This window comes from Hemitrygon akajei, chromosome 8 (assembly GCF_048418815.1).
Source record: "Hemitrygon akajei chromosome 8, sHemAka1.3, whole genome shotgun sequence".
Taxonomy (NCBI): domain Eukaryota; kingdom Metazoa; phylum Chordata; class Chondrichthyes; order Myliobatiformes; family Dasyatidae; genus Hemitrygon; species Hemitrygon akajei.
In genome coordinates this window covers 54,222,112-54,235,744 of record NC_133131.1, presented here as the reverse complement: position 1 = coordinate 54,235,744, position 13,633 = coordinate 54,222,112, and the positions used below count along the sequence as shown (strand labels likewise).

General features: G+C 39.4%; 1 protein-coding gene across 5 annotated transcripts in view; it reads left to right on the top strand.

Annotated features, from left to right (window-relative positions):
* LOC140731911 (protein CASP-like) overlaps positions 1–13,633 on the top strand; it is a 725,429-nt gene that overhangs the window by 333,239 nt on the left and 378,557 nt on the right. For 3 of the 5 annotated variants that reach the window (XM_073053887.1, XM_073053888.1, XM_073053889.1), the window contains exon 16: positions 5,388–5,453. The exons of the other annotated variants lie outside the window; for them this stretch is intronic. In XM_073053887.1, coding sequence (XP_072909988.1) covers positions 5,388–5,453 — 66 coding nt within the window. The remainder of the gene's footprint in view (positions 1–5,387; positions 5,454–13,633) is intronic. 5 annotated transcript variants of the gene reach the window in all.

The window sequence follows — 13,633 nt, the reverse complement described above, 5'->3', positions numbered from 1 at the left end:
CTCCATCTTGGTGGCATTGCCGCTAATTTGACATGTATTTCCCCCTCAGAAAAGTTGTCTTCTTTTCTCCTTTTGTAGTTGTCAGTTTACTTTCTCTTGTCAACAGTTATGATTTTCTATAACACTGAACTGTGCAGTGAGTAAATTCAGTGATGGAAGGTACTGCTGGAAGGGTATTGTAACATTAAGCCATTGGAATTGAACTAATTGATTGTAAACTTCATTTATTTAAATGTTCCTTTTAAACACAAAGAAAATGAGCAGGAGTAAGTTGTAGATCTACAACCCTGCTCTGTAGCAGTTACGTTTGTGGCTGATCATTTGCATTGATTATTCTTTGTAATTTTTTCAAATGTTTGTTGAGTCTTGCATTCCCACAGATTTATTTATCTCAGTCTTGATCTTTATCAATATATGAACATCTGCACCCCTCAATGATGCAGAATTATAGTTTCACAACCTTTTGTGTGAAGAAAATTCTGATCACCTCAGTAGAACAATGACAATAAAAGTTTTTTTTACATAACACCTTTAATGCAGTAAAACATTTGAAGGGTGCTCTGGTTTAAGATAAGGCCTGGCTTGAACTTGCTGGTTTGGGTTCAGTAATGGCAACAGCAGCTGGAGTTGAATGTGTATATGTATTTAATCAGGAAATTTGAATTGGAGAGGCACGAATATTTTTGAAAGGTTATGGATGGTTACAGAGATAAGGCTAATTGAAGCCATGAAGTCTTTGAAAGCAAGAATTCAATTTTTAAAAATATTATGTAAACTAATTGGTTGTCAATGTAGGTCTCTGAGCATGTGATGATGGAGAAGTGGGAATGGTATGAATTAGGATGTCAGCAACAGTTTTGTGTGACCCTATTTTTACAGTGGTTAAAGAAAAAGGCCAACCAGAAATTCTTTTGGTCCAATCTTGAGTCAGCGTAGATGTGGAAATTCCTAAAGCTGCAGATGAACAGAGACGGGGGTAGATGTGCAAAATATTATAGGAGGCAAAATAGGATATAAATATGTGGTCTGAAGCTCATGTTGGAGCCAAGTAATTTGTCTTCATTGAGGGATCAGCAGTGGAAAGGGTGAATAGTTTCAAGTTCCTGGGTATCAGTATTTCTTAAGATCTACCCTGAGCCTAACACATTGATGCAATCACAAAGAAGGCATAACAGCATCTATATTTTATTAGGAGTTTGAGGAGACTTGGTATGTCACCAAAGACACTCGCAAGTTTCTACAGTTGTATTGTGGAGAGCTTTCTACAGTCGTATTGTGGAGAGCTTTCTAACATACCATCACCATTTGGTATGGAGGGCCACTGCACAGGATTGGAAAAAGCTGCAGAAAATTGTAAACTCAGCCAACTCCATTATGGGTGCTAACCTCCTCAACGTCGAGGACATCTTCAAATGTTGCTAGCTGAAAAAGCCGGCATCCATCAATAAGGAGCCCCATCACCCACGACATGCTCTTCTCATTACTACCATCAAGGAGGAGGTACAGAAGCTTGAAGACACAAACTCAACATTTTAGGAACAGCTTATTCTGCTTCACCATGAGATTTCTGAATGGCAAAGTGAACCCAGGCACCACACCTAATTTTTTCCTTGGTTTTTTGCACTCATTTTGCAGTAATTTAACTTATTTCTTTAATATATACAGTGGAGTCTGATTAATCAGGTCAACAGTTAATCATTAGAACATTAGAAAGTTTTTGACAAGAGCAAGCCTTTCGGCCCAACAAAGCTTATCAAATTCCTATTCACATAGTGTGTTGAAATAACTATCGAGTTTAGATATGAAAGTCTCTAAGATACTACTCTCAACTATGCAACTAGGTGTTTGTTCCATGTGTTCACAATTCGCTGTGTAAAGAAATGCTTCCTGATGTTAATCTGAAATTTCCCTTTAATCAGTCTCCACTATGGCCCCATGTCCTCATTGATAGATTAATTTTGAAGATAGCAGCCGGCATCCATCTTATACCCTTAATGATTTTGAACACTTCTATCATGTCTCCTCTCATTCTATGTCTACTTAGGCTAAAAAGATTTAATTTATTTCAATCTTTCTTCATAGTTCATATCCTGCAGATCTGGAAAGAATTTCATCGCCCTTCTCTGAACTCTCTCCATTGCCTTCACATCCCTCATAAAATGTGGAGACTAAAATTGTACACAGTACTCAAGGTGTGGCCTTACAAGCACATTATACAGTTTAAGGAGAATGTCTCTTGACTTGAACTCCACTGAGCCCAACATTCTATTAGCCTCCCTAATCGCTTCGGTGCATTGTCCAGATGAATCAGGGCAGCCTCTTATTTCGGACAATTCTTAATGAAGAAAAACAAATTGAGAAAATAGCAAATATTTCCTTCATTTATTTGGGACGTTATGCTTAAATAATTAGGGCAGAAGACTGTTGCTGAACACTTTCTAACTTGTCAGTTGCATACGTAACGTGTGGTCATTAGACACTACACTGTGCTTAGAACAAACAGTTTTAAAATATCGTCCCTTGCTTGTGTTTGTGTTTAAAATGCAGTGCTTTCTGCCCCTGATAGTTGGCGAGTTATAAACAGTAAGACAGTTCAGAACTCTTTTGCTCACCGCAGTTTCAAGCATTCGGGCTTGGAAATTTCAAAAATGACTGGGAGTGAAAATGAAACAATTTCACTACTTCAACAAGTTAGGAGATACAAAGAATTTGAAGGTATCAACAATCATCTTGACTGTTACAAAGAAAATGTAGATTTGGAGGATGCAATCATTGAAAGCACTATTTGAAGGTAGTTCACTGCGCTGATATTTATAGTCAACCAAATGAACATGCCAGTGTATACTGAATGAATTTGTCAATAACTATTTGTTACTCAGTGAAATGATAGATTGTCTTTTTTATACCTTTTTAACAATTTCTAGGAAACTTCGGCTAATTGGGGCAGCCGCTTAATTGGGCTAAATGTACTGGTCCCCATGTGTCCCAGTTAACTGGAATCCATTATTTCTTATTGTAATTTATAGTTTCTTATTATTATGTATTGCAATGTACTGCTGCCACAAACCGACAAATTTCACAGCATATGCCAGTGATATTAAACCTGATAATTAGTTTATTTAGTGATGCAGCATGGAGTAGGCCCTTCGAGCCATGTTGCCCCAGCATCCCCACAAACCCAATTAACCCTAACCTAATTTACCGAGTTCTGGAGATTAAAAAAAATGATTCCACTCTTCCCCCAATATTTAGTTTGAGAAATTTTCAGCATGATGGCTGAGCTTTGTGATAATTGAAGATGATGGTGGGATTAGAGAGGAATTGGTTTGAGAAATTCGGATGTAACAAATGCAAGCATTAAAATGCGTGGTGCTGTGAATGCAAGCTATTGAAGAAGGGACTGAGAATAGATATTTAAAGAAGCCCGGGACAATGATTCAGGAGTAGGAAGAAAAGAAGAATAGAAATCACAGCCTAATCGAATCCTACCTATTGCATAATGATAGAGAGACCATGAAGGAACTAAGTATGGCAAAGTCTGCAGGCAGGAGGATGAGGGGAATTGTCACATCACGTTGGTGGACGGTAGTGACTTTGTTAAGAGTTTTAAGATACTGTGATAGATGGAAATTTGATTGGAGCAATTCAAACAATGTGAAGAAGTGCCTGTATTTGAGAAGCTTCAATGTATTGAATACTTTGGAGTACAAAAGGACACTGGAGGTGGAGTGGTTGTTTGCAAAGGATTGAGAATTTTCTTCAGGGAAAGAATGCTGAAGACAGGAAAAGAAACTTGATTTCATTGAAGAGAGTATCATTAGCTATTAATTTGTGGATGGTGGGAACTTTAGGTGGTTCGATAGATAGATACTTTATTGATCCTAAAGGAAATTACAGTGACACAGTAGCATTAAAAATGTGCAGATAAAGAATTATACGAATATTAGAAGGGAAGTAAGAAAGATTTAAAAATAAGTTACCTCAAGTAAGACACACTGGTCTATAATTTCCTGGGCTATCTCTACTCCCATTCTTGAATATGGGAACGACATTTACAAACCTCCAACCCTCTGGAACCTCTCCCGTCCCCAACTAAGAAAGAAAAAATAAGTTACCTCAGTCTAACAGGAAGGGGTCATCACTTATCCAGCTATAGGTTGACTCATTATAGAGCCTAAAGGCTGAGGGTAAGAATGACCTCACATAGTGCTCTTTGGAGCAGCGCAGTTGTCTTAGTCTGTTACTAAAGGTGCTCCACTGTTCAGCTAGGTGGCATGCAGAGGGTGAGAAACAATGTCCAGAACTGCCAAGAATATAGCAGGAATAGAGAATACGGAACAGAGTGAGAGCATGACTTCAGGGTTGAAGGGCGTCCATTTAGAATGGAAATGCAGAGAAATTACTTTAGTCAGAGGGTGGTAAATCTGAGGACTATATTGCCATGAGAGGCTATGGAGGCCAAGTCATTGGGTGTATTTAAGACAAAGACAGATAGGTTCTTGATTAGCCGGGGCATCAGAGAATATGGGGAGAAGGCAGGGGAGTAGGGATTACTTGAAGAATTGGATCAGCCCATGATTGAATGGTGGAGCAGACTTGATGGGCTGAATGGCCTACTTCTGTTTATATATCTTACGGTCATATGGAATTCGTGGCAAACGGAGAAAGGAATTTGGCAAGCAAACTCATGAGTTTTTCCAGCATTTTCTGTTTTTATTATGCCAAGTTCAATCCCCCCCATACCAATATCACCCAATCCCACTCAATTCTTCTCCTCTCTTACACTTTTTTTTGTTTTCTTGTTCTCTGTACATAGGAAAACACCAAATGAATTTTCCATTTCATGTATTCTTTTCATGTAGTCCTGTATAATTACAGCTTGCTGTAAAGGCCTTTTCAGAACTGCCTGTTTTGTAAACATACTAGCTCTCTATGAGTCACACCAGGATACTTATCGGCTTTTCTTTTCATCTATTAAAGTAGGTAGTTTCACATTTCCCTTCATTTGCACTCTGCCAGCTTCTTATCCACTCACTTATGTTTTTAAAAAATCAATAGTGAATGTACAGAAGAATGAAGTAACCCTTGAGTAAGAAGGCTACTGATATCCTGACTACTGAAGCTCCCACAATTTTGAAATAATCTTTATGCCGTTTTATGAGTTATATGATAGCATCTGCAACATTAGGAAAACTTAGCCGTTACCTCAACTGTTATTTCCCACCTTCACTCTCACCATTCTAACTGCCAAACAAAATCATTAAAATAATCAGTGACGGAATTTACTGTTTGTGCTCCAGTTTATAGCATTTTAGGTCACTGTGAAGAGACAAGAAACAAACACTCCCCCTTGTTTTATATTCTTATCAAAACTTATTTTTTAACAGAGGTTCCAGGCCAGAACATACAAAGAATGTTGCAGGAAGTAAAGAAACGAAGATATGGTTCAGAAGGTAGGTCCTGGGATGTTCTGTTGATTACAGCCAGTAGGATTCAATAAGCTGTAAATATACCAAGCACATGTTATGTAGTTGACACTGGCCTGGAATCTGCTGGAAAATAGATAATGTGAGTATAAAAACAAGGCATTCATACCTTAAAGCTGCAATGGGTACCAATTTAAATCATAATTTATTCTTGATTACATGTAATCTTCCCAACTATTTCAAATATATTAAAGTTCAAATTACCAGCTATTCATTAAGTTAAAGAATGATAATTATTTTGAGAATTAAGAGATTCAGATTGTAATAAGCAACATATGTTCATGGAATCCCAAAGACGGATGTCCCATCTTATCTAGGTTACTGTGAAAGATGTGGTGTACTTTGACAAATATTGGAACAAACCACTGTGAAAACTGCAGTACATACCTTGTTACAAACTGGGATGCCAGAATTGTACCCTATACTCCAGTTGCAGTCTCACCAGATCCCTGTGCAGTTCCCCCTCAGTCTTGCACTCTACCTTACCTTGCAGTAAAGACCCACTTTGAATTGGCTTTCTTAATTACTTGCTGCACTTGCATGCTGATTTTCTCTTTTTCTCATATGCGGATGTTTGGATCTCTCTGAACAGTAAGTAATCTCACACCTAAATAATTTTTCCTATCTAGGTGATTAGCACCAAATTTCATCTGCTAATATTTTGCCCGATATTTAACCAGTCGATCTGACTTTATTCAGCTAATGTCCTTCAAACAACTTGTTTCCCATCTATATGTGTAGTTATCTGATTGCCCTTCGTCCTTTCAACCAAAGATCAAACAGTGGTATTCTGAAGGTCTCATGCACCATTTAAATTATGCATTACTTTTGCTATTCTGACTCATGAGTGTTGAATGGAAAAAAATTGCACATTGTTCTGGGCTTGCAGGCTCCTGTGAGGTGTATTATGGTTTAAAGTGCTTTGCTGACTGGTGATCCCAGTCAGGGGCCTATCTTCCCTCTGGCAGTCCCTCCTGCCAAACCCCAACTCCTTCACTACAAATCTATCTTCTTCTTTAATTTCACACCCCCACCACCGTCAAAAACTTACTAAGGGTCAGTTGCTTGATTATCAAATCCAGGCCTGATTTCCTTATCGTTATATAACCATATAACAATTACATCACGGAAACAGGCCATCTCGGCCCTTCTAGTCCGTGCCGAACTATATATCCAAAGACCTATTAGCCCTGTTAATGTGTGACCTAGGCCTAGATGCATGTGTGGGTCAGTCAGCATTCTTGGGCCTCCTATTGAACTGAGCTTTGGAGCAGTTCACAGAGCAGTGGTCAGTATGGATAGTATGGATTTGGCAGATCAAAGAGTATGGTTCTGTCATAAATAACTGATAGCTTTGGGTTCACTTGATGACTAAACAGAAATCTGAAGAATATGAACGTTATTTCGAGATGTGCAGCACTATAAATTATATTTAAAGTACATTGCAGCTTTAAGTGATTGGTTGATATACCTCATGGTTCTGTATTGTATCAATGGGATGGTATTTGTGAATAGTACTCATAAGGAATGTTCTTTGTTCGTAGTCCACAGGTTGTCTGGAATGTTTTGACCGATTAGTGTTCATGAGTGTTAATCACTCTGGAGTGAATGCATACAAAGTAGCTTTTAATGGTTTTAAAATTGTCTGATCACTGTGAATTATATTATCCAGCATGGATATTTGACACAATTTTGAATGCTTCAGTCACCTCCTTAATCACAGTGTAAGAGTGAAGGGGTAGATCAAAATGGGAAATTTAATCCTTTGAAGAGCAAATGATGCCTTTACAACAACTTCGGCTAAATACTTAGGTGCATACCACACATTATACTGCTGAATTTCTGAGCAAGAGGCCAGGGTTTTATTTGGAGTAAATGCCTTTATTTCAATTAAAATAAAATTAGCATATGCCATTGACCGTATTAAAATATGAAGACAAGACCATTGTTTTGAATATGAATCTGTGTTAAATACTGTATCTGATGATAATACTACTTTTGAATTAAAAGCTGCAAAATTTTCCTAACTGACAATAACTACATTTTCAATACAACTAATTTTTAGAATGTCTGTAGGAAATGAAAATTGTTTTCCAAATGTGTTTATATCTGCTGTCTTTAATTTGATTGATGTTTAATCATTGATTTTAAGAAACTACACATTTTTTGTCTCATCATAATAAATTACTGCTGGCTATTTCATCAAATCTACTGAACACAGTCTATAATAATTTAGAATGGGAGCTTTAGGTTTTTACATTTGCTTAATAACAAAAGCTAGGTTTTGGAAACCTAAATCTGGTTAAAAAAGTCATTGCTTTGAATATGTTCATATCATGTGCAGGGTTATACATATTGTGCATATTGCGTTTGAAGTGATTGTTTATTTGACTTGCAAATTGCAGGTTCATTCCAAAATCAGAATATTGTAATTTACACAGTTTTCTAGGATTAAAGAACATAATCTAAACCTCTATACAGACTCTTTAGGAGGCTGTAGAGCCAGTTAGAGCAAAGTTTATGAGCTGGCTGAGTATAGGGTAGGGCCTCAGTGCTGAACATATTGCCCAGAGTGAGGACACTGAAATTAGTTCTTATACTGTTGATCAGTTTGTGTTATTGCATGTAGACAGTTTGATGGTAGTTTTCCAGTTACTGGAAAAGGTAGACCAGGACTCAGAAGCATATAGGAAGGTAGGTCACTGCAACCTAATAGATCAATTTTTAAGTCAGCATTGAGGTCTTAATCTTCAAATACCCTTTTCATCAAATATTGTACAGAAACTCATCTTTTGGCCAACCTCACCCATGTTGATATGATGCCCATCTATACTAATCTGATTTGGTACAATATCCCTTGCCTCCATTCATATTCAAGTACCTGACCAAGTGCCTTTTAAACAATGTAGTAGTATCTGTCTGCAGCATCTCCTCTGACAGCTCATTCCAGATATTCATTGCTCTATGCATGGAGAAACATGCTCCTTGCATCTCTTAAATTTCTCCCCTCTCACTTTCAGTGTCTGTCCTATGGCTCTGGATTTTCCTGCTCTAGAAAAAGACTGAACTTATGGATGCTATCTATGCCCCTCATAATTTTGTGAATCTCTGGTGCATCAGTCCTCAACTTTCAATTTTCCAGTGACCAGAAGCTGTGCTGGCACACTGAAGTCAGTGATGAACTTCATCATTGATGCTTGCTTTCACTAAGTCATGGCCCCCAAGATATTCCCATTTTCCAAGGTCTTGTGAGAACATTTATTGCTGCAGGGCAATGTAGTACGTTTGGGCAGGTATGGAATAAATGTCTCCTTACTGTAAAGCCGCATAGAATCATACGCTTCAGCACAGAAATAGGCCCTTCAACATACCAAAATATTATTCTGTCCAGTCACATTGATTTGCATCTGGACCACAGCCTTTGATACCCCTCCTATTGGTCTACTTATCCAAACATCTTTTAAATGTTGAAATCAAATCTGGATCCACCACTTCTGGTGACAGCTTGTTGCACACCATCTGAGTGAAGAAGTGCCTCCGGGTTCCCCTTAAATAGTTCACCTTTCCACCGTAACCATGACCTCTAATTCTACTCTCACCCATCCTTAGTGGAAAAAACCTGCTTGTATTTACCCTATCTATACCTTCATAATTTTATGTACCTCTTCAAATCTTCCATCATTCTCTTACGCTCAAGGAAATAAAGTCCTAACCTATTCAACCTATCACTATAACTCAGATTCTCAAGTCCCAGCATTCACCTTTGGTTCAGGTGATCTTAGTGTCACTGTTAGGTTGAACAGGTTCTCATTAGTTGGGAGGTGAACTGCAACATTGCAGTGAAAAAGATTGATAAAAGTGTTGGAGCAGTGATGCAGCTGTTTCTTTGATATTTGCATGGTGGGCATCCACATTTTGAAACAGCAGTTCAGCAACTGGGAGGGATCATTTTAGCTTTTGCACTCAGTCTGTTAACTGAGATCAGGTTTGATGAAAGACACGGATTTCAATGTTTTTGTTTCTGTGGCACTGCCACCCATAGCCTTGATTGCATCCTTGGTGAACAAATCCATGTTCACACTGATGTTCTTAGGGTCAACCATGGATGTTGCGTTCCAGCTGTTTGCATGATATGCAAACCAGGGCAGTATAATATGGAACATATATGTACAATATGTTGCCCATGTAGCAGGCTTCCCCTCTCCATGAAACTGGTAAATCCAAAGCAATGCTGGAGACTGATAGTTTGGCACTAGCGGCAGTTGCCAGTCTCAACGCAAGGTTCTCTTAGATATTCCAGACCGGATATTTCCTCGGGTTTATTTCGAAAGCCTTCCTCATGATTGGGTATAGCCATGAGGTAGCGGAGGTTGGAGATGAGCGTTTTCCTTCTAGAAAAGCTGCCAACAATAGCTGATGAGCACCATCTGCCTGAAGTGACAGGTTTTAAGGTACCAGTAACACACTTTTGTCCCTTCTCCTGTCAGTAGAAACTGCTAAGCCACATGTTAAGGCCAGGAGCTGACCTTGGTTGTCAGAGGCTCTTTGAGATGCATGCCATTGGGAGCATTTAATAGGTAGTTGGAGTTTATCCTGAGTACCACCCCTGGCTATGACAATGCTAAGAATTCTTTTTTCCTTTTTAACGGTCATTTAAATTGACAACTTTTAGGCAATCTGAACTGCTGTGTAAGCTTCAGCAATGTGGAACAAAACCACTTCTATCAATCATGTCACACAACACACACACAATGCTGGAGCAACTCAGCAGGCCAGGCAGCGTCTATGGAAAAGAGTACAGTCGACATTATCATAGCCGACACCTTTCAGCAAGACTGGAAAAAAAAAGATGAGGAGTAGATTTAAGAGATGGGAGAAGGGGGAGGGAAAAACAACAGGTAATAGGTGAAACCGGGAGGGGGGAGGAGGGAAGTAAAGAGCTGGGAACTTGATTCGTGAAAGAGATAAATGTCTGTAGTAGTGGGAATATAATAGGAGAGGACAGAAGGCCATGGAAGAAAGAAGGAGGGGGGGAGAGCACCAGAGGGAGGTGATGGGGAGGCAAGGAGATAAGATGAGAGAGGGAAAAACAGGGTGGGGAATGATGAGGGGGGCATTACCAGAAGTTCGAGGAATTGATGTTCATGCCATTAGGTTGGAGGCTACCCAGAATATAAGGTGCTGTTCCTCCAACCTGAGTGTGTCCTCATTGTGACAGTTGAGGTGGCTGTGGATCAACATATCAGAATGGGAATGGGAAGTGGGATTAAAATGGGTGGCCACTGGGAGATTCCACTTCTTCTGGCGGCCGGAGCATAGGCGCTCGGCAAATCGGTCTCCCAATCTACATCGGGTCTCACCAATATACAGGAGATCACCACATGAGCACCAGACACAGTATATGACCCCAACATACTCACAGGTGAATTGTTATCTCACCTGGAAGGACTGTTTGCGGCTCTGAATAGTAGTGAGAGAGGAGGTGTAGGGACAGGTGTAACACTTGTTTCACTTGCAAGGAGAAGTGTCAGGAGAGGTAAGTGGGGAGGGACAAATGGGTAAGGGAGGTATGTAGGGAGTGATCCCTGAAGAAAGTGGGGGGGGTGGAAGATATGCTTGGTGGTGAGATCATCTTGAAATTTTAGGAGAATTTTGAGCTGGACGTGAAAGCTGGTGGGGTGGTTGATGAGGACAAGAGGAACCTTATCCCTGGGATGGTGGGAGGAAGATGAGGTGAGAGCTGACATGCATGAAGTGGAAGAGATGCAGATTTGGATCCCACCACCAAGCACATCTTTCCCTCCCCCCACTTTCTACTTTCCACAGAGATAGCTCCCTACGCGACTCCCTTATCCCATGATATCCCTCCTTTGTACCTCTTGTGAATTTACTAACCTACCTATTCCAGTATTTATCAACGTCATTTATGTAATGCATATAATATCACAAATAGGAGAGAACTCAGCACAGACCACGACAGAGCAAAACTAATTACGGACCTCCAGCCAGAATCAGTCCCATTGATCACTATCCCAATTCTGAATCTAAATAGCGAGACATTGTGGAAACCATACAGTACATCTTAATCTTCTAGTTGAGCTTCCCATGTCAAATGCCTTATTAAAATCAATGTAGATTATATTATGATTCATGTGTATTGCAATGAAAGGCATCAAAAGATTGATAAGAAAAACAATTACTAAAGGTGGAGAGACTGGAGGAGAGAGTTCTGTTATCCAAAGTTTATCAGACTTCTTAATTTAATAATATGGGAGCTCATTCATACATAGTGGTGTCCATATGTCAGGTATACATAAACTGAGAACAGCCTGTAATACATTTGGAAAAAGAACTGTCATCAATAAAAGAATAATTTTGAGGTTTATTGGGTTTTGGGAGTCAAATTCTGCTTTTGTGACCAGTATTTAACTTGGTTTTTTGGCAGAGTTGTTGGACTTTGGATCTTTCAACAGATCAGCCTACTCAAGACTTGGGTAGATTTGTGTTTTAGTGCTGCTGGTCTATATAGATTTCTCTGGGTTGCTTTGGGATATTGTCTTACAAAAACAAGGCCCTTGTCAGAATATGGGGCAAATCACAATGGTTCTCTAATTAGTCTCACTATAGAGCAGTCCTGTGCAAAATGAAGAGCAGATAGATGAAAATTGTATGTTGCAGAGAATTGTTCCAGTTCCCTGGGCCATGTGCCACAGTAATTTTAGGCATGTGAAAATTGTCATCTTTTGATATCAAGTTTGTGCTTGTGATGTGTTCTTTTGATATTGTGCTCTCTGAAGTACATCAACACTGACAGCTTTTAAACAGCTGCTGTACATTCTCATAACATAGAACCTATAGCACGATACAGGACTTCCAGTCCACAAAGCCATGCCGAACATGTCCTTACCGTAGAAATTGTCTAGGGTTACCCATAGCCCTCTATTTTTCTAAGCTTCATGTACCTGTCCAGGAGTCTCTTAAAAGAACCTGTCATGTTCACCTCCACCACTGTCGCTGGCAGCCCATTTCACTTTCACCGCTCTCTGCGTAAAAACCTTACCCCTTACAAAGGCTGTAGTAAATCTAGTCAAGAAGAAAAGCTTACAGAAGGTTCAGAGAGCTGGATAATAATAGAGATCTAGAAGATTATAAGGCTAACAGGAAGGAGCTTAAGAAGGAAATTAGGAGAGCCAGAAGGGGCCATGAGAAGGCCTTGGCGGGTAGGATTAAGGAAAACCCCGAGGCATTCTACAAGTATATGAAGAGCAAGAGGTTAAGACGTGAAAGAATAGAACCTATCAAGTGTGACAGTGGGGAAAGTGTGTATGATATTTCATCATCTTGGTATCTAATTAGTTAATTTCAGACAAAAATACTTGGGAAAGACTTTCTGTGGACCTCTTTTTTCTCCAGCCGTCTGGTTTTATTCTATCCTTTCATGGAACTGCTTTTGTTCACAGCAACATGGTGCGAAGCGACTGCAGAATTTAGACATCACTCTTTTAGTTTCTTCATGTCTTTCACTTGGGTCTTGTACGTTTTATCATCTGTGAAGAGAGGGATGGCTAATGGATATTGTTTACTGTCCAAGATCACTAAAGTGAAGCATTGGTTAGAGTTGCATATAATGAAAGGAATGCAAAATGTTGCAAAAATATCTGCTTTTCAGTGATAAGAGACATAGATGGAGAGAGTTGGATTGCTCATAGATTTTCATAGTCAACCCACTGCTCAGTCCACTCAGTTCCTCCAGCAGATTGTTTGTTGCTCTGGATTCTAGCATTTGCAGCGTCTGTAAATGTACCTGGAGATGCTAGTAGGTCTCTCGAGGTGGATCTATCCCAGATTATTCGGAGAGGCAGCAGAAGAAATTGCTGGAGCTGTGACAAAGATCTTTGGTTGAATCACGGCCTGGTATGGAAACATGCCTAAGGACAGAAAGGCATGTATATGGTGACATACAGTATAGGTTCTTTGATAATAAATTGACTTTGAACTTCTAATTCTAGCCACATGGGAGGCTCTGGAAAATTGGAGAGTAGCTCCAATAATGTTGTTCCTTTGTTCAAGAAGGAAAATAGGAATGACCCGAGGAAATTAAAGGATCTTTCCTGTAATGAGGTGACCAGAACTGAACACAGAACTCT